The sequence below is a fragment of the Drosophila willistoni genome, assembly GCF_018902025.1.
Source record: "Drosophila willistoni isolate 14030-0811.24 chromosome XR unlocalized genomic scaffold, UCI_dwil_1.1 Seg105, whole genome shotgun sequence".
NCBI classification, from domain to species: Eukaryota; Metazoa; Arthropoda; class Insecta; order Diptera; family Drosophilidae; genus Drosophila; species Drosophila willistoni.
In genome coordinates this window covers 2,720,622-2,742,075 of record NW_025814054.1, presented here as the reverse complement: position 1 = coordinate 2,742,075, position 21,454 = coordinate 2,720,622, and the positions used below count along the sequence as shown (strand labels likewise).

The window sequence follows — 21,454 nt, the reverse complement described above, 5'->3', positions numbered from 1 at the left end:
CTTTTAAATTCAAAATCGTTTTCATACAATGATTGCAGTTTCTGTTGGAGTTAGCTTTGCCAAATCTTGATCGATTTTATCTGTTTAATTGTGTACTTTTTCAAATGATTCAATTTTGATCGAAATTGTATATATATATGTTTATGTAAATGAACGACGCAAAAGCCAACCAACCATCTTTTAGCTTGATTAGTATTGCTGAGAGTAACTGGGCTAAGTTTCGAAGGAATTACGAGTTAGAGTTCAGAACAACTCCATTTTGGCTTTTGCATTTTGCTTCTTCTTGTTGTTATTATTATTATTGGTATTATCATTTTTAGTTTTGTTCTCTTAGTCTTACTGAAAATACAAAGTGCACATGTATCATGGGTTAGGTTTAGGATTAGGGCTCTTCTTTATAGGCGGCTGCTGCTGGCTTCTATATGTTTTTCTTTCGTTTCGCTTTTTTGTTTTTTTTTACAATAAGTTAACGTTTTATTTGCATAGGCATCTCTTGTTAATTTAAACTTGTTCTTTACTCTTTTTTTGTTTTGTTTTGCTCTGCTAAACAGAAACATAGCTTAGTTAATTAAAAAAAAAAAAATTCCTTTATCTTTTGTTTTCTTTCCCTTTCTTTTTCCTTTATCGCCAATAAAGAATTTTGCAATTTTCTTGTTGTTTTGCTTGGTTTGTTTTTTTTTTGTTTTTTTTTTTTAAAGGGTTTTGTTAATTTTTTTTTGTATCCTTTTTTGAGTAAATTATAAAAAAGAGTAGAAAAATCTAATAGATATTTTTGTTTTTTTGTGTTTTTTTTTTTGGTTGTTTGTTTTGTTTTTGCAAAAAGTGCTATTCGCTCAAAAATTATTATATATGTTTTCTTGTTGATGTTGATTTTGGATTTGTTTTGCTAAAGTACATTACATATCGTTCGAATTTAGTTCTCGAAATACAAAACACAAAATTTCAACTGAACAATGATTTTAAGAAATTGGAAACATGAATAATTTCAAACTGCCTGTCTAATTGTAAATTTCCAAAAAAAAAAGATATATATATATATATATGTAAATGTTATTAACCCAAAAAGTAATGTGTCAAATGTGTGTGTGTATTGGTGTTGGTGTGTGTGTATAAGGATATCTGTGTGAGTGTATGTGTCTCTAGCTGTCTTCATGCCGTTGTTGGTGATGCTGCCGCAGCACTACAGGCCGCATTGGTCAATGTTGTTGTAGGTGGATGCGTAGCATTCACCACACGGTTTGTATTATCGAGCGTCTTCGAGTGCATCAACTGCATTAGATAATGCTGCTGTGTCGGCTTATGCAAAGCCAACTGGGTAAACGCATCATCGATTGTGAACCACTGACGTTTGCGTCCAATGTTGCGAGAATCCTCCCATTCGTCTAGCTCCTTGGTTACATTCATAACAAACACCTCAGTGCGATGCATGTGATCGTTGTTCTGTGAAAATAAAATGAATTTTTCCAGTTAGTCGAGATTTCAAAGTAAGTTGGCATATTGCCCCGTTATGGATATATCGTTTAGATAAACGATTAAACTATATTTTAGTATTTAATAAGACCCTAACTTTATTACTAAAGCTGTTACTCTGCTATTAATCATAACTAGATTATAAATAACTTTTCTTTTTTGTGTTAGTATTCATTTTTAAAGTGAAACACAACAGAAGTAATGTGGTCGCCACGTTTACTTTATAATGAATGATTCTCGATATTTCGAAATGGATACCTATTGACACGTAACGTAAATCCTCGTTTTTTATATATAGATGCAGATTATTCGTAATAAATATTTAAAGTTAAGGCTTTTAAAGAAGACAATTATTAGCCTTATTTTGAAAACAGTAAAAAATCACAAATGGAGCTATTCATAAGTAACAGGATGTTTTTTTTCTAAGAAATGTGTGCCAATGCCTTGGACAACCCAATGTCTAAAAGCACTGCCTATGTTTATCTTTCAAATTGAAATTGATTTCTATAAAATCACAGAAGCTATCTTCGAAATATCCTTAGCAATTGGAGCATTTTCCTTTTATTTAAGTTAAAGGCGTTGAACCGTGTGGCGGGGTGAAGTGGTTGAAGTAAATCCCTGTTTTAAGCAATGGCTTTTACGCTGTTTTTCGGTTCGATCCTCATGCCTAACTATGTATTTGTCTATTAGGCAAATTTGACATTAGTCGAGACTCCAATTAGATCAGTCAATTGCATGAAATTCACCTCGAATACGCCCAAACAGCGACCTAGACTGCCAACGACTCCAGCCTCTTCCAGAACTTCACGTACAGCGGTGACAGAAGGCTCTTCTTCGGGTTCTACACCGCCGCCTGGAACAATCCATAACCCTGGACGTCGTGAGGAAGTGACCAAAAGCACCTAGGACAGAATATACAATATAAGATTCAAAATTTGAAGACGAGTCAATTAAAAAACTATTTACCTCCGCTTCATTCTCGGAACGCACACAAATGCAGGCCGCACGGCGCCTGAATCCATCCTTATCGTAGATTCGTGTGGAATTGGGCTTCTCCTTGACCATCTGAGTTAGAAATAAAAAAATACATGTGAGTTGGAGTTGATAAACACGTTTGCAAACTGATTTACAAGTTGGCCGTCAATAGTCTAAATGCCTTAACTCTGAATCGTAAATATGTATATACATATATAATATGTATGTACGTGTATTTATAAATATGGTGAAACTGATAAATCGCACTGGCGTCCCATAGACCCACTAGCCTCAGCTCTCAATTTATCATTTTATAGCTGTCGCGTTTAATTTGAACTATGCGGGCACATGAAAATCGTGATTCTACTCTCCTTATCATCTGATATGAGTTTGAAATGATTACAAAGGCGGCATTAATTGCAGTACCCCAACAGACCTTATCACAGGCAGTCGGTGGTCTGGTGTGTGTTTCAGGTCCCGTTTGCTAGTACTGGAATTAGCTAGTCATGCTTGACGACCGACCTTGACTATAGAAAACAAAACCAAAAGTACTAGAGGCAGCGGTACACCTTAAATTGCCATGTTGTCCCAATTTGCTACTAACTTTGTGATCGTATATACAAACATTTCCTTAATCAGCCTCAAGGAACCTCTCAATATTGAAATTATTAAATTGCGTGTAATCAGGCTATGAAGGACTTGGACTAGGCTAAAGTCGAGATTCACATAGTGGCCTTAAGCTACAGACAGCAGCAGGGGATCTAAAGATCACTGATTCCGTTATGGTTATAAATGAATCCTGTTTGCTTTATTTAAATTTTCGTATCTATTAGATTAAGAATTTGTTCACTGCACATTTTAATTATCCTTATTTCCTTTTGATTAATTACTTTAATTGTAATAATTTATTAGTTTAGTTCTTTGAGGCACAAGACTTTCTTTTTATAGACACTCCACTCCGATAAGAGTTTCCGTTGCTCTTGCCGCTTCAATATGAAATGCCATCTCACTCACATTGACGGCCCCTTTTTGCATAGACCCAAGACCGATTCCATGCTCCTGTTGCAACAACAATTGCCATCTCACTCTGATTCATTGCACCAACGTGTTTACATTTGTTTTGTATGGCTCTCTCTATCGGGCGGTTTTAAGTAACTTTTTATATACATACGTTTAGCTTGAATATGAATTATTTGTTTTCTTTCAATGTAAACATTATTTCGCCCTAGCCCCCCACTCCAGGATCACTATAGCCAATTGATATCAGATTTAATTCGGTGGAGACATATGACTTTGAATGAAGTTTGCACACATATAAACAAATGGAGCAGTGGAACAAAAAGTCCAGATCGAGGGACTGACTGGGAAACTGTAATACAATACGGAGCAAAGTAGCTCCAATTACAATTGCACTGCACTTTTAGTAAACCAGCGCCGAGCCCCGCACGGCCCGGTCCTTGAGCTGTGATCGAAATGGGTGGTGGTTTCCATGCGGTTCATTTGAGTTAACAGTAAATTGAATGTTTTGTTGTTTTGTGTTTGAGGGCAACATCTGGAAAGGCTTACGTTTTTGCTGGGTTGTGTAAGTACGCGACGGCGCCAAATGGAAAATTCAACGTCGCCTTTTAGAAGATTGTTAAAATGCTGCGCTGCTCACGGCTCGGCACTGCTGCAACAAGTGTGTCTGTGTGTGCGTGTGTGTGTATGGGTATGTTTATCGGCTTGTTTGTATGTGAATTACAGTAGCCGGTCGTGATCTCGTGCCGATGTTTTTTCTTCTTCTCTCTTATTTTTTTTTATTTTTGCCAGGTGCTTTTTGGTTTGCCGTTCGTGTCTTGTCTCGTTTTTGCGCTGTTATGTGTCGGTGGCCTGTGTGTGTGTAGATTTGTTGTTGTTGTTGAAGTAACGAAAAAAGAACTGCGCGTCAAGTGGTAAAGTGAAGGTGTGGGGGAGGGGTGTGTGTATGTGTACGTATGTATTTAATATATGTATGTATGTGTGTGATGAGAAGAAACAGAAACTTGTTGAAATTTAAGAAAAAAGTTAAAAAAGAAATATAAAATGAAAAAAATGAAGAAAAAGGAAATAAAGCGCAGACAGGGCAGAATTATTTAACTACTTTTGCAATGGTTGCATGTTGTTTTTGTTTTTGGTTGTGAGTGTGTGTGTGTGGGAGAGAGATTGAAAGTGTGTGCGTTTGTGTTAAATAGAGAGAGAGAGAGAGAGCGCGCGTGTGATTGCGGTTGAGGTTGCTCTGTGTGTGTGTTTGTGGATGAAGTGGAAGGGAGAGGGGTCTTGTTGCAGTCACTTGGTCTCTTTGTCCTTTTCTGCTTTTCAAAGTACGGTTAGAATTTTTGAGCTGCGGCTTTTAATTACTGTTGTTGTTATATTATTTTCTTTCTTGTTGCAATTTGTGCAGCTTTCCGTCCTTTTTCTTTGTATTTGTTGTTTTGTCGTCGTTGCCGACTTTTCAAGTTTTCCTTATCTGGAGCCGAAAGCACATGCGTTTTTCTTTTCCATTGCTGCTGCTACACATACACACAGCGGTTTCCCGTTTATCGCAAATATGTTGACAAACTATTTCCTGTTTTTGGGACGATGAACTAATCGTTTTTTTATTTGTTATATCGCGCCGCGCGCGTTATGCCGTAAGACCGCTTTTTGCTGCCGTTTGTAAATTAGTGTTGGGAAATCCATCGATGGAAAGAATTTTTTTTATTTCAAACACATGTACTTCTCAGTTCTTTTTTTCTTTCTTCTTGCTTAGCGAATCTCAGTGTTGGAAACAGCGCCGATTTGTCAACATTTTTACAACACCTATTATTTTTTATCCGGTGGCCAGTATTTCTGCTCAGTGCCGCCAACCTGGTGAAATTTATGTTTAGCATACTTATAGGCAGGTGGATTCTGGCGGTTAGCGACTTTTAAAATTTAGTGAAATTTGTTTTGGACAGATGTAAAATAAACTTAAATGCTTTTTGAAATAACGCAATTGACGTGAACATTTTTCAGTAAATAAATACATATACATACTAACTAATTAGGCTACGCTGCTATTAACTCGGTTTTTGCCTATTAAGTCCAGATTTTGTGAAATCAATAGATCTGGCGTTGTAAAACGTACGGAAGGATTTTTTTCTGTACATTTTAAACAGATTAAAGAATGTCCTTTTTCAAAAAATAAGAAAAAAAAGTTGAGAACATATACAAATATTAAACAATTTTTTAGATTGCAAAAACAAAAATTCTTTGGTATCCTTTAGGATACTTTCGGGTTTAAATTTAACTCATTTTACAACCATATCCAAAGTGTAAGTTTAATATTATTAAATAATGGAAATGCGGTTACTTTGAAAAATTCTAAATTCAATTACAATACGTCACATAGGTAGAATTAAAGGAATTTAAACCACTTTATCGTGGCGTCAAAGTGTTAGCGTGTGTAACTATGGTGTTCTGTAGTAATTGAGGGGTGCTGATCACGGCCCTTAGTTTTTGTCCTTCACGTCAGGTTTTCGAGAAAAGTGTGTTGAATGTATTCAAATTGACCGCATTTGCAGTTATTTAATGTATAATATAAACATAATATTATGCTAAAAACAGTTTTATTTTAACCTATTAATATATTGAGTATAATTTAATAGAAACTTACAAAATATCAAAAAAGTAATTCTTTGAATATGGTTCTATAATGACTTAAATCTAAACCAAAAAGTATGCCATAGGGATTCCAAGAATTGTCTGCTTTTTAATTTTAAATGAAGTAAGTAAGTCGTCTCGCCGACTTGGGTATACCATACACCAGGTGAAACAAATATTTAGAAGTTCGAAAACCAAATGTATGTCTATTAAATTGTTTTAACATGCCTCATACCATATGCTATCTCGCTGACTCTACAAACACACGAGCACTCTAGCGCCGCCAACGGCCAATTTTGCCCTTATGGATCGCGTAGCAAAATACGTTCATTCGTATATTTTGCATGTTTCTAGTCCGATTTCAATTAAATTTGGTAGTTTGATAGAAATAGATAAGATTTATTAGTCTGCCAAATTTGATCGCGATGGTCAAAAAATTGCAAGAGCCAATTGGTTTTTTCCAAATTATGGAGGCGGAAATGGGCGTGGCAAAATTTTTAAATAGTCAATGTCTGCGCGTCTATTAGGCTAGATTACATACCAAATTTAACGCCGGTAGCTTTCATAGTTTTTAAGAAAATCAGTTTTATGTGAATTGCGGGGGCGGAAGGGGGCGTGGCAAAAATTTGGAACAATTATTTTCTGCGCGCTAACTAAACGAGTATATAAACCAAATTTTATGTCTATATCTGTTATACTTTTTAGAAAAAACAGTTTTACGTGAATTCTGGGGGCGTAAGGGGGCGTGGCCAAAATTCCAATCAACTCTATATATTTACATACCACACGAGTCTACATACCAAATTTGGTGGCTCTAGCTCTTATAGTCTCCTAGATCTACGTGTTCATACGGACGGACGGACAGACGGACAGACGGACATGGCTAGATCGACTCAGTTGTTGATCCTGATCAAGAATATATATACTTTGTAGGGTCGGATATGCTTCCTTCTGCCTGTTACATACATTTTGGCGACTTTAATATACCATTTCACCCTATGGGTGTATGGTATAAAAATTATGCAAATATCATGCGTCTTACCAATTGTTTATTAGTAATGTTTGCAAACAAGAGCTATTTTTCTTACACAGGATATTCTGAAATCTGCTAAAAAATATCAAACAAGCTAACTTCGGATATGCCAAAGTTTATATACCCTTGCAGTCATTGGCAATAATATTTGTACATATTGAAATTTCTTTCCTTGCAACTTAATTCATCAATACATCTGTTGATTTGATGATGACGTAGTAGGCAGCAAGCAGCGCTGTCGGCAGCGGTTGAACCGATTTATATTGACTGTAACTTGTGTTCTATTTATCCGATCAGATTTAAATTTTGGGATCTGAGATTATATATTAAATACTATCATATTGGTTTCATGAGGGATACTCCAATTTCTGAAAAAATGTTTCTTCTAGAACTATATGATATAGTGACAATCCTGACAATTTTCATACTTTATCTGCTCCGGGCTTTAAGTAGCTCAAATATAAAATTTCATCCCGATAGCTCTTAAGATGGCGGCGTGAAGGCGGACAGGCGGACATGGCTATATCGACTCAGCTTCTCATGCTGATCAAGAATATATATACTTTATGGGGTCGGAAACGACCCTCCTTCTCTGCAGGGTATAAAAAAGTTGAACCTTTTGTTTTGTAACTTTGTATAGTATACTTTTGGGTGCCTATTTTCCAACCCCAGATCCCCTGATTCCACAAAATCTGGACGTGATGGACAAAAACCAAGTATGCACTCAGAATCAGCGTTCCCGAATCAGTTTAAAACACCTTTCAAGTTAACGTCACCAAAATTCATGTCGGCCTGTGATATTGATCGTTATATTTCAAATTTTGAGACAGCTGTTAAGATAAGACGTTAACATTAAACAAAAGATTTTCCTAAATTCACCAAAAATTTGAAAATTCAAACAAGCAAAAAACAAATGTAGTCGACTTTAAAACCACTAACACTAAAATAAACATTTACATTTTCTCCAATATTAGCTGGAATAAGTTAGTATTCCAGCTAATTTGTGGTTTAAGATTTAAGCTTAAATAATAATTTTAATATACCAAACGCCAAAAAGTAGACTAAAGGCATTGAGATGCTGCTTATTTAAATTTTTGTAAGAGTTTCCCTCGGCAGACCTTTTTTTTAGTGTTTCTTTTTCGAATTTGTTTTTTTTTTTTATTTTGTGCTTGAATGTTTTAAGCTAAATCGAAATGATTTATAGTGCTCCAACCGAAAAACCAAGTTACAGTCTCGTACAAATTTCTTTGATTCGTTGCCAACAAAGTAAACGGAGCAGAGCGGCGGCATGGTAAGGCCGAGGGAATAATGGGGTATGAGACAACAATTTTATGGCCAAGGATTTTGCGAGTTACTAAAATTTGTCTTGAATTTGTTTCGGCTTTATGTTTCTCGTTCTGTTTCTATCCAACGATTTTAATACAACTACTTACTGTGTAAGAGCTAGGGGCGTGGCATTGGCGCGTGTCCTTGGCATCCACCTTGCTCTCTGAACCCACACCAATCCTGTCTTAACCATTCTTGATCTTTGCTCCACACCCCTCGTGACTGTGAAATTGCTTATTTCTTAATGCTTTCGCCATTTTCTGAGACATTTTCTTCGTTTTTTGGAGTCGCCTCCTTCTCGTTTCCTTTGCTTAAATGAATTATGAACATTCTTTTTGCTGTTCTTATGGATTATATTCTATTTGGTTTTTTTTTTTCTATTTTGTATCGTGTTTTGGGTGCTCATGCAGAAGTGTTAAATAGTTTAACACACGTTTTTTTCCTCTTGCTATTGAATGGAATTTGTTCTACTCTTTCACTCGTTCCAAAGTCGATCGATGGAAAATCTTGTTTAAAATGCTTTGTAATAGAAATTTGTTGGAAAAATAATGCAGGGTAATTTACACTTATGTACAAAAGGTATAAGCCATATTATCCTTTTCAAGTTTGTTAACTGTGTTTCATGCTTTATTAAAAATACATTGTCTAATAGGTTTTTAAGCTAAATATTCAGGTGATCTTACAACACAACATCTAGGACTATTGGACTCTAAACCAAAGAAGGTCGTTTAAAAGTTCTATAACGTCAATTTTGTATTTGAAAGCGCCAAAGTCTTTTAATATTTAGCTTAAGAACCCATTGGGAATGAATATACGAAAAATAGGTATCTGGGAATCAAATATTCAAACTCTCAACTTTAGAGAGAGCTACGAATCGAAATATATATATATATAGAATTTAACATTTGATAAATGATACTTCAAATGGCAATTAAAAATATGTATATACAGTCGAGTCTTGATAATTCCAAATGGCAAGGGAACAGAATTTTTTTACACATTACACAGGTTGTGAGCGAATTATCGAGACTCGACTGTTAAAAAAGGTCTTAGATTTTTCATATCGAGTTCGTATTGAATTTCAAAATTAAAAACAAACAAAATTTAAATCTTAAAATTTGAATAGTCTATTTAAAGCCATTTTTACTATTAACTTTCGCTTGGCTTCTACTGCCTTTTCCAAGATTGATATATTAGGAACTCTTGAAGGGTTTAACTTTATCAAATATTATTAATCTAACTTCAATCAATCATTTAATTCAGATCTGGATAAATCAGATTCAGGTGGTCGTGCAACAAAAAATTATCCTATAATATTTGGCTCTAAAAAAACAAACTATCGAAAAATGTTTGTTTTTTTTTTTTACGATTGTAATACAATGTGAAGAAATTTACTTTGGGATAAAGGAGATTAACTCTAACTACTCAGTTTGTTATAACATTCTTTGTAGTAAAGTGTAAGCTCACTAGTAGGATTAATTAAATCAGCATACATATATAAATCATAAATATAATAAATTTAACATTATACCACTAAACAAGTTGAACGGAAAAGTAAGTGCTATATCTAATCATTTAGATTTTCAATAAAACATATTATTTGAAGCCGTCAATTTTACTCATGAATCCAAACTAAATGACACAAATGCAAAAGAAATCTTGACATCTAATACGAAATAAATAACATTTAAATATTAAATAATTTATTTGTTATGTTTTTCTAAGCACTGTGCGCTTTGGCCCCTGCATAGATTTTATTGATTATAGAAGGAGAAAAATGTCAAAGCTTTTGTCGTCTCTTTTAACATAATATTAGGCGGTCTTGACTTCTTGATTAAATATATTAATTTAATTAGACTTATTGCATTTTTGTTTTAAAGCAATCTATGAGTGTCACGACAGGCAAAAGTAATCAAACAATCGGTTGATTTGTATACTGGAAAGCTCCATGCGGACTACGCGTTTAGTTTGGTGAACGAAAGTCAAATTTAGATGGTGAATTTATGAAACAGGTCCTATTAAGTAGTCCAGAACGAGTACATTGAGTAAACTGCAACTGGAAGTATCTTTATAACTACACAATCATTTGCATAAATTCAGCTTTTCATTAAAATGTCCATATTTATTTTGACTACCGCCTCCTCCCACTGCCGCCCAAACATTGATTCCAACTTCAATATCCAAGTTGCGGACACACACACACACCAATGGCCAGTGAGAAAGAGAAACACCTTTTGGCATTTTTATGACATCCGCCCGAGGTTGTTGGCGGGCATATTGAGCTCTGATTTCACTTCCAGCGGAAAACGGAAGCGATCAGTTTATTTGGACCTGCGACCAAGTCGAGACGCAACTGCACAACTTCCTCGAATCGAGGCTTGGCTGGGACCTCCAACTTTAATAGATTAATTAGAGAGCGAAAATTCCGCGAGAAGGCCGCCCAATGATTAAGCAAAAGTGGTTGGAACTTCCGTCAATCAAAAAGCAAACTGCAAAACTGCTGAGAGACCAAGTTAAAGTTTTATCACGTTTTTTTTTTCCCAACTACTTCTTCTGTTTTTGCACCATGCATCCATGGGTTGGAATTGTATATTAGAGGCGTTTTAATGTATGTAACAGACAGAAGGAAGTTTTCTTTGGCCCCATGAAGTACCCACATACATATGTATATACATATATTCTTGTTCAGCATCAACAGACAAGCCAAGCACGCGCGTCAGTATACTTTATGTAGTATGTACGTAAATCCTCCTATTCCTATTCCAATTTTTAAACTGTCGCATTCAAACTTGAGATATCGAATTTATATTGTAAAATCTATGAACATATCGAATTTCATAAAAATCGGACCGAAAATAGCCAAGTTATGGGTATCAACGTTTTATTTTAAAGACTAATTTGGACGTTGGCTGGTGGAAATGCTAGAGTGCTCATGTGTGGGAGTGAATTAGTTAACATATGCATTTTAGAAAGTCATATAAATTAAAAATAGTTGTTTCACTTGGTTCACATGGTATGCCAAAGTCGGCGAGGGAATTGACTTGCTTACTTCATTTGGTTTCTTTTGCTTCTTTGTAAGGTGCACCGCAGAGACATACAGAAGAGCAATAGAGAAAGAGAGCGAGAGGGTGAGTGAGTGAGAGAGGGAGCCATTGCAAGTGGTAGAGAGACGAGGAAAAAAAGTGGCAACCACAAGACACTTGATGCCAAGCGATGGCGGCGCTGGTGGTGGCACTGGCAGTGCCGCATTCTGGACAGGACAACGACAACGACAGAACGTGGTTAGCAAATTTATTATGTAAACGGAAATACGGCATATCCTAGACCCCAGGACCCGGGCCGATCCGCTTTAGACCAGGCGCCGCACACTGGGTCAAAGTGGGTTCAATAGCCTTTCCTTTTATTAAATGCAAAATTTCAACTGCTACGAATATTGTCCTTCTTCATCGTCTCACAAAACTTAAATAGAATTGTGAATCCTTTAACTAAATTACAACTCGATCAAAAAATTGTATTATTCAGCAATTGATTTCAAATAGTTCATGCAATTTCTAAAGGTTATCAGTCGATATTTAAACTTGTTGATATGCATCCCAGTCCCAGTGTGCGCCGCAGCAATAGAAATAGTTTAAGGCAACCAGAAGAAAAGAAACGAACAAAAAAAAAGAGAAAAAAAACAACAAAATGAATACAAAAAGGGAGCAAAAGGACGCCAGAAGCCAAGCTCGTAAATCGCATAAATTGTATAATTCTGGCTTTTGTGTTTTGTGTGTTTCTCTCACTCTCTCCTGTCGTATTGTTTCTCTCTCTCTCTCTCTCTCTCTTTCTCTCTGTGTGTGTGTCTTTCTTTCCATTTCTCTTAGTTGCCAAATTGCGTTTGTAGGTGATTCTCTAACTCTAACTTGACTTTTTTTGCATTGCCCCACCGGCAGGACAATATGTTGTTATCCCCCCTTCCCTCCTCAAAAATCCATTTAAGAAAAGAAGAGGATTTTCGTAAGGAGCGTTTTAAAAGTTTGCACACGCTTCAACTGACTTGGCTGATAAGTAATTATGGGGATAAGGACTAAAATCTGACACTATGAACAAACCGAATAACACCTGCACCAACAACATTTTCCAATTGCTTTTCAATGTTCCCACATACACAGCTAACGGTCAATTAATTGTAACTTAGACCTGTGACGGGGGGTGTGGCGGATTGCGGGGTTATTTCGGTCGGCTTTTGGTTCTGGGTCTGCTCGGGGAGCTTTCAGTAGTTCATTTAAATTCATGAAGCATCCAAAGGGCACCAAAGCAAGAAGAGAAACAACGTGCAAGAGAAAGAAAGAATTTTATGGTTAAAAAACATGGGAATAACAAAGAAAAACAGTCAAAATATCGTGGGCAGAAAGGAGGCGAAAAAAAAATTAACAAAGAGGAAAGGAAAATCAACGACCATGAGAATTGCACTTTAAATTGCTTTTTAAATTTCAAAAGACATGTGTAAATATGTCTCTATATACATATATCGCTTGTGGCAGGCATCCTCAAAGCAGGATATTCGATTGACATTTAAATTTGATTAATTGACTAACGGGAGAATCTCTGTCTCTTCAGGTTATGACATTATTTTTCAAGTGAAAATTGTTCAGCATTGTATCGTAGTAGCTTCCTTTCATTCGAGTATAAATAAAAATGATTAAACAGGCTTTACTTAAACGGGCCAACAAGGAATATTCTATTGAAAATTTCTTGTCATTACATTGCAATTAAGAGAAGAAATCTCTATTTTCTATTAGATCCTTTGGATTCCCCGCATTTATTTTATTATTTTTTTTTTTTTTACAGAAAAGACTGGAACACTATATTACAGCAAAAAATAGACAAGTTATGAGTATAAACGTGTTTCCACGTGTTTCCACGCGTTAGTCGATGGCTAATACTCACTTAAGTACATAGTTTTTTGAACATTGTTTTTTTTGGCTTATGACATAAATAAAAAGATTTCTCTGCCAAACAGACAGTCAGTCATCAATCCATCATCAGTCTAGGCGGCACTTTTCAAGGGGTCTATTTTAGCGGGTTGACCCTTTAAAACTATGAACTTTGATTTTTTTCTATCACACTTTAAAGAATTTCTAAATTGAATTTAGAGATTTTGTTTAATTCGATGCAACAATAAAAACACAGATATATTTTGCCTGAATTCGAATTGTCCTGTCAATTCGTTTTCAAGAGTTGGAAAAGGGCGGTTTTGAGTAGGATGCGATTGAAACGCTTTTCATTTCAGTTCTATATCGAAAAGTCCTCATAATTAGATTTCCATTTTCAGTCAAGTTTGTTCATGTTTAGAATTGAAAATTTTAAGTATAAAATAACAAAACAAATAAGTTTCTTCTGATCCTTTTGATTTACATAATCTTTTTAGCTTCGGTTGAACATGGAACATTGCATTTCTCTTTGGTCTTCAATCTTCAAAACTTTGTCTCGTCTTTGATTTCTTTGCTGCCGGTTCAGTAACCTGAAGCTCTCTCTAATGGCTTGCCACGCTTTACATTAGCGTCACAATTTATTGACCAGCTGCTGCGCAGGCGCAAACCGCAAGGCGCACAGCTTAAGAGGCACGACATAGTATGTGTGTATGTACGCATGATGTCCAAGTAAAAATGGTCATAATAGTTATAGTAATAATAATAAAAAATTTTCTGCGTCGCAGTCGCCATCGAGGCGTTTGAGTCCATGTCACGATTCCCAGTAGTGCGTAAGATCAGCAGCAGCAGGCGAAATGGCGACCGGTTTATGTCAAATGTATTGACAGGTGCATCGAAGTGAGGATGGACGAGACGCACACACACACACACAACCATAGAGTCTCGCGAAAGCCTCTGTTTCTGCTCCAGATCCAGATGCAGACAACTGGGCGAAGTTGGAGCAACATTTGAATTGATTTCGAAATGAATTTATGTTTAATAAATGCACATTTCTTGCCTTCTCCCGCCTTCCGATTTCCGCCTTTTCCTTCGTTTTTCCCCGATTTATATTTGCTAGTTTCAATCAGAGCCTATAGCTTTCCGCATTCCACATTCGGTAGTCGGACTAAAGTTAACACCCACAAAAAGAAAACAAACCCAGAGGGCCGCGACTCTTTGTCCAAGCCGAAAATTGTATACCCTTGCAAGTTTTTCTATGACTCAATTCTCACCTGCAGTCGTTCATTAGGTTAATAGCCTAAGAGGATATAGAAACCTGATCTTGACTGTAATTGTTTTGTATGGCAAATCTTTTAAAAATAATCAAGTCATTCAAAAAAGTCGCTGCTTTCTATCGATTGTTCATTTGGAGTCTATATGATATAGTGATTCGATTCGGCTGAATCAAAGCTTATCAAGACGTACAGTCGAATGGGAATGGAAACCGTTTTGCAAGAGTATTGAAAAAGTGTGACAAAGCGGAGAAGAGGAAGATGGGAGAGGTGGGGACATCGGACCAACAAAAAACCTTCTTCTAGAAGTCGTCGTACGGAAAAAGAACCATTGTGTTTGTACCATTTTGGCGGCTTCTTTTGTTGTTGTTTGCAGTTTTTAGATTATTTGTTGCTGACAGCTTCATGAAATATTTATTATTATGGGAGAAGTCCAGGGCCGCTTTTCTCTTCCACCTAGATCTGTTTTGCAGGTGTTGTTGTTATTGTTGTTGTTGTTGCTGTTGTTGTTGTTGGGGGTGCCCGAACATAGGCAAAGCAGCTACCAAAATTGAGGTGTTTGCCTCCTCTCTTTTAGGCCAGACTTGAAAGTCAAAATGCCGACTGCTTGGATCAAAGACGTTCCCGTTTGGGGTCGCATTCGCCTGCGTTTGCTGCTGCTGATGCTTCTCTACGGAACAATGCTGCGTTAAAGGTAATTGTTTGTCAATTACTTGACTCCCGAGTCGAAGCTCAAAAAATAAAGAAAAGCCGAAGTCGGCGAAGCGCGTGGCTTGGCTCTGAACCTGGATTACGGCTTGGTCTTGGTCTTGGGCTTGGTCTTCGTCTTCGTCTTGGGCTGCAGTCTGCGCCTTCTAGTGGTTCTCAGTCTCTTGGGCCAATTATAGACCGGCACCTCGTTAGCATATACATGGAATCTGTATCCGTATGGCAATCGGTGCCGATAATCGCATGGAGTGTAAAATTATTTAATTCTCCGCTTATCGCAGCTGCCGGTTGAATCATCGGTCAGTGTGTGAAAATGTGTAGCAGGGGAAATAACAATGATAACTGAAATGGCAATGCAAATCGTGAAAATGGGCAGATACTTTTTAACATGGGGTATCTCCACTTTGTCTTGGGCCTATGATACATAGGTATTTACCATACTCATTAGTTAGTTACCTTTTCTACAGAGTATCTTATAGTCGTTGTTGATTTATTCCAATACTAATGATTATATTCACATGGCTAGTCGATCAAGTTGGTTTTATGTGGTCTGTTTCGTTCGAATTGCTCGATAATTTGCAGAAGTTCTTCAATTTATCAATTGGCAAGAGGTCCAGTGACATTTTATTGGCCGAAAACGATAAATTTACAGTAAAATTGATTGTTTTCACATATTTTACACTAATTTAGACATGATTAAATTAAAAATTTGCTGCACAAATGTTATTAAGTAATATAATTGATCACTGTGCGTCTAATGAGATTGAGTTCAACGAAATTGCTGATCAATTTGTACTAACAACAACAACAACAACAACGAGTTGACATGTGGGCATGCGGGTGAGATTTTTCGACTAAATTGGGTTTGGGATAGGCATAGACAAAGGAGACATAGACACCGAGAAAAAGAGAGCCAAAAGAGGAGACGTAGGTGCTTGACTGTAGACAGACAGCACATTATGCAAATTTCACTTCTTCATCTAGAGCAACTTCTTTTAGTCTGCCACGCTTAGGTGGTTTCTGGGTTTGGGTTTAAGCCTTGGTCTTAGCCTGATGTTGGTCGTCTGTCGTCTGTCGCCTGTCGTCGATTGTCGGCCGTCTGGTGCGTCTCTTCGTTGTGGGTGGACAATGTGACACGCGCGTCGTCATGAAAAACAACAGTTTACTTGCTGCCAGACTCTCAAAAATGCCTCCTCCACTCACACTCAACGCCAAGCCATTGCCAGACGACAGTTTTACTGTCTTGACTGCAAAATTTATATTATTTCATGCAATTTGTCATCGTTTTGCCAAGCACAAAAAAGAAGAATGACTTTGTCGTATGTTGCTACAGTAAATCATTCACTAATAAACAGTATTGAAAACTTGATTACTTCGTTTTACAGAAAACTAATCTGTCAATTTAGATATCAAATAGCACACACTCTTAGATAGGATAGATTAGAGATTTTAGAAGTTAATAGTGATGACTTTGATGTCAAAACAAAAACTCATATACCTAAATATTACAGTACATCTTAGTCAAGGAAGTAATTTAACTGACTAACTTGATTTAAGCAAACCAATTGTCCAAGGCCTAACATGAGTCTGATCTTCCACAATTTTTACCTGAATGTATTTTCGTAATATAATTCAAATTTGTGAGTGATTTCTTGAGATGAGCTAGCTCAGCGATTTGTAGCCATTTTCTCTACCAATTTTCCAGTTAAGTTTCGTTTGGTTGTGTGTTTAGTTTCGTTTATAGCTGTGTGTTCCTCCCGACATTGAGAATATGTGGCACATTATATTGTTTGCATTTACATGCATTTTGTTGAGTTATTAAATTGGTAAATTTATGATGGGCGTCGTATGTGTATGATGCGTAGGTGTGGCCCAACTTTTTCCTTTTATTTTTTCTCTGGTTTCGTTGTCGTTTTGGTTCGACTAAGTCTATGGCAAACAAAAGATTGTTTAGTTGCTTGCTCCAAACTCCCCCGTCAATAAAATTGTGCAAAAAAAAAAGAGAAGAGAGATAAAAAAAAAAGGAAGAGGATAGCATAGAATATTGTGCTAATTAAAATGCAATAAAATGTTGTTGAAATTGCATGGCTTATAAATCATTATGACTGCAGTTGATATCCGCGTTTAGGTGGACAGACCAGGCCGAGACCCCAGACAAGACCAGACCGGGTCCGGACCATTGGCCATACTTGGATGCTTGAAGAAGATTTTGTGAGGTGTGAGCCGACAAAGGAAATGCGTCTGTAATTTGCGTTGAAAAAGCGTTGTGCTCATCATCATTAGAGTCGGCGTTGGAGATGGTGCTGAAGCTGAAGCTGAATCTGCTGGTGGAAGGAGTCCATCTATATGGTCCTACTATTTGCTTTATGATTTTGTTAATTCCCTGACATCAAAGTCAACAGGCGGAGTGTTTGAGAACTCTCATTGAAGGGGCACGAGGAATTCGATTAATATAGATTTGAAATGAAATCAAAAATCGAATATTTTAGTTATCTTCTCATTGGGAAATTTAGTTTTTCTATTTCTCGTTAGGGTGAGGGTAGGAAAATATCCTCTGCCTTTTGTATGCCGCCTCTGATTCATACCCCTGCCGCCATTAGCCGTACATTGCCAACATTTGAGATGGTGGGAACAACTTTGTGGCGCAACAACAACAAAAGCAACGAAGGCTTATTAAAATTGCTTAAAGCTTTGATCAAATATTTTAACACAAACAAAAAAAAAATGGAAAGAGTTTCGTTTCAGGTACCTAGAAAATGATGTGCAATTTGCCCAAACAATGGCTAGATGGTCCATAGGCCTCTCTCTTTCCCTATCGGTCGTTCTGTCGTTTCGGTTAATCGGCAATCAATATTCGAGTAAAAGAGGGATAGAACCACAGATAGCCATAGAGAGATAGGGAGAGACAGAGAGAGAAAGACAGAACTCCAATTGGGCAGTAGCAGGAGCTGGCTGATTTTGCCGCTGCCAGAGGCGCGCCCATTAAACATAAACAAAATTAAGTGACCATTAAAATGCCATAAACTGGCGGCGCGTTCATGGCCATGTTGCTGTTGGCCGGTTGGATTAACCATTTGCCAGCCATCCAGTGAGCCGGTCAGTGTTGGGGCTGGAGCGATCTGCGGCCCACATAAATCGTGTACTTGTCGCTTGTAGTTTTCAATTTGTGACAAGCAAAAAGGCAGGAACTGAAATTTAGGATTGAAGGGTGGTCAGGATGGGAGAGGAAGAGGTGTGTCGAGATGCACAAGATGAACGGGATGCTAGGCGAACGGGGCGTGGTGGGTCTCCATCTATGTAACTCTCTGCTCTCTGTCTAGGACAGAAGTAAGTAAAACTCCTTCTAACAAAATGCTGCGTGGGTCAGATCTCACTCAGCTTAGCCAACTCTATTTGAGCACACAAAAAAATGTTTCAATTAAGTTTTGGGGTAAGAGGCTCTCGATGTTGGCTGACGCCGGATGTGAGAAATGGCCAGGCGGCACGCAAATCATCATCAGCAGCAGCAGCAGCATCTTGACTGCGGGAAGGCTACGGTGGATGGAACACAGAGGTCTTTCTCTCTCTCTCTCTTTCCCTCTGGTCGGTCTGTCTATTCGCTCTCTCATTCACTCATGCATTCTCTCGTTTTATCGTTTGTGATTGATTTATCGACTTCAATTCGCCGGCTAATTGAGTTATATAAAGCAAAAAAAAAAAAGGAAAGAAAATAAATGAAAAGGCTTCTTCATTTCTAGGCTATGCTCTTTGGCTCTCCGGGCGAACTCTCACACCGATTGTCTCTCATGACTGTCATTGGGCGTCACTTCGATGACGTTATGAGATCGGCTAGTTGACTTTATATGGCTAAAACGCGCCATTAATTGCCAGGCGCAAGTAAGCAGGCCCCAGTTGTAATATTTATTGTCAATTATTGTTAGTTTAATTGTCAATTATTAAAAATTGTTTTGCAATCATCATCATCGTCGCCGTCCCCGTCGCCGTCATCATCATCATCATCATAGTTGCTAACATATTTCGCTCGTTGCACGCGGCGTATGCGCAATCAATGCGTAAACTCAGGTGCCAGCTGTCAAGGCCTACTTAAAAACTGACGACTTCTCTCACAAGCTCTCTGTTGCCCCCAAAGCCTGGAATTGACTCAGTGAACCACATTTAAGCATCGTTGTGATAATGATTTCCTTTCCCTTCCCAAAATCCATTCACATACACACAAAAAAAAGAAACGGGAGCAGCTGATGGAAAATTCAACGTAATTTACACTTTATCACAAAGAGTTGTTCGATTTTAAAGCACTTTCCACATAAAAAACAAGAGGAAAAAATACAGAGAACTGAATAAAAATTGTAGCTCAAATTAAAAAAGAACTATGACTCATTTAAACTTTATATCAATTATTTAATCTAAGTTAATCATTTTCAATTATTAATCGTTGTTTTTTCTTAAAACTTGTTCTTTTGATTAATTTATTGATAGACACTATGAGTAGACCAAGGTTTAGTAGAACCGTTTTAAGAAGACTCAAAGTTACAATAACATTTTTAACAAATTTCTCTTAACTTTAAGCTAAAAATTGCACTAAATTCCAAGGAGTATTAGAATTGCAATCGAAACACAATAAAGTTAATTTTAATAACAAGCAAATTATTATAAGTAACTTGTTAAATTCAAATAAAGTTCATAATGGATTCGATTTCATCAAGAAGATTTATTTTTTGGGATTAAAAGAGCCAACATTTTCAATAAAACTCGTATAAAAAGGTGATTTTCTGCAAATTTTGTTTGATGTAAAATATTGAAACTCAGAATTACATGTTTTGTGGAATCTTTAGGCGATTTTTGGATGCCAAATCTTTAGCTGATGTGAGTGACCATATATGAGAATATTACTTACAGTGTCTGATCCCTTTTTGACTGCGTTCTTAAACATATCGAATTCATTCCCATTATCGATTTCCATTGTGCACTAGGATAATTTGTTTATTTTTAAATGGGGTTCAGCTTAGAGAGTTTTTAGTATGTGAAATAAATTTTAGAAATAAAATAAAATTGTTTTAAAAAATGTTCACTTGATTACAATATCTTAGAGCTCTTAGATCTTAGATCTCTTAGAGCTAGAGAGATAAAGTTATGAAAACTGTAATAAAATAAGGCTTTCTACTTTCCCTCGAGTGCAAATTATAGAATTCTCTATTCTATATTTGCCAGAAATAAGACAGAGGAGAGCTTAAAGTTATTGTAGTGCATTATTCTGTGTGTGTGTGTGTGTTTGGGCTTTAATCCAGCTTTGCATTCTCACTTTATCTCATTTTTACAACTTAATAAAGCAAATCAAAGGAAGAGAAGATGCATCGCTCAATTCGCTTTCGCAGGCGCTGAGTTGCAGGTGCTAAAAGTTGGCTCAGTTTCTGATATTGATATACGTGAGTATCAGTTGCAATCAACAGTTGCCTCGCCATGCGATTGCAATCTCCCATCATTCATTCACTCCACTTCACTTCGGTGCACTTGACAAAAGCTGAGACCAAGTTGCGGCACGTTCAAGGCCAACTGGCCCCAATTTATATTTTTATTCCTGCGTTGTAATTGCGTTGCCAATTGTTAATTTATCGAAGACCGGCAGCGGCAGCGGCAGCAGCAGCAGCAGCAGCGAAAAACATCGCATGCTAGATTAATTGCACAATTAACAAGCCAAAGCCAAACATTTTGTCAAGCAATTTGTCTTTGGCCAGAGATGGCAACTCTCGGCCTCTCCCCCCCCCACCACACGTCTCTCTCTTGGTGGGCGTACTTTTACCCGTTGCCGTTTTTGTGGGTTTTAGCTGAATGCAATAAGCTAGAGCGTAAATCAACAAGGACATGCCGCAGCAGCACCAAGACACCTGCTTCTCGTTGCTTCTAATCAAGTCAGGCACAGGACAAGAGCACCAACAACAACAACAGCAACTACAACAACGATAACGATGACGACGACGACGAGGACGACGACTCGGCTCATAAAAACCAAATGAATGGCTGGCATTGCAACCTATGAGAAAGAAAACCAGAAAAAAAAAAAAATAAAGAGAAAAAACCTAAAACTTTACGACAAGCCGCACAAATTGGAAGCACTATTTTCC

At 37.1% G+C, this 21,454-nt stretch overlaps 1 protein-coding gene across 2 annotated transcripts; it reads right to left on the bottom strand.

The window, feature by feature from the left end:
• Positions 1-980: 980 nt before the first annotated feature.
• Positions 981-20,327, bottom strand: LOC6646081 (diphosphoinositol polyphosphate phosphohydrolase 1). Of its 2 annotated transcripts, none has more exons than XM_023177830.2 (4): positions 20,230-20,327; positions 2,437-2,535; positions 2,217-2,372; positions 981-1,440 (listed from the first exon to the last, which is right to left on the bottom strand). In XM_023177830.2, the coding sequence occupies exons 1-4, from the start codon at positions 20,293-20,295 to the stop codon at positions 1,150-1,152; spliced, it is 612 nt and encodes a 203-aa protein (XP_023033598.2). In that variant the 5' UTR covers positions 20,296-20,327; the 3' UTR covers positions 981-1,149. The 2 variants fall into 2 exon arrangements, with proteins under 2 accessions (XP_023033598.2, XP_002068898.1); XM_002068862.4 differs by lacking the exon at positions 20,230-20,327 and adding an exon at positions 4,012-5,170.
• Positions 20,328-21,454: the final 1,127 nt, after the last annotated feature.

Excerpts from the sequence above, each read along its gene's own strand:
- LOC6646081 (XM_023177830.2), bottom strand. The coding sequence starts at position 20,295 with ATGGAAATCGATAATGGGAATGAATTCGATATGTTTAAGAACGCAGTC. Across the intron at positions 2,373-2,436 it reads GTTCCGAGAATGAAGCGGAG|GTGCTTTTGGTCACTTCCTC; the intron begins GTAAATAGTTTT and ends ATTCTGTCCTAG. Across the intron at positions 1,441-2,216 it reads GCTGTTTGGGCGTATTCGAG|AACAACGATCACATGCATCG; the intron begins GTGAATTTCATG and ends TTATTTTCACAG.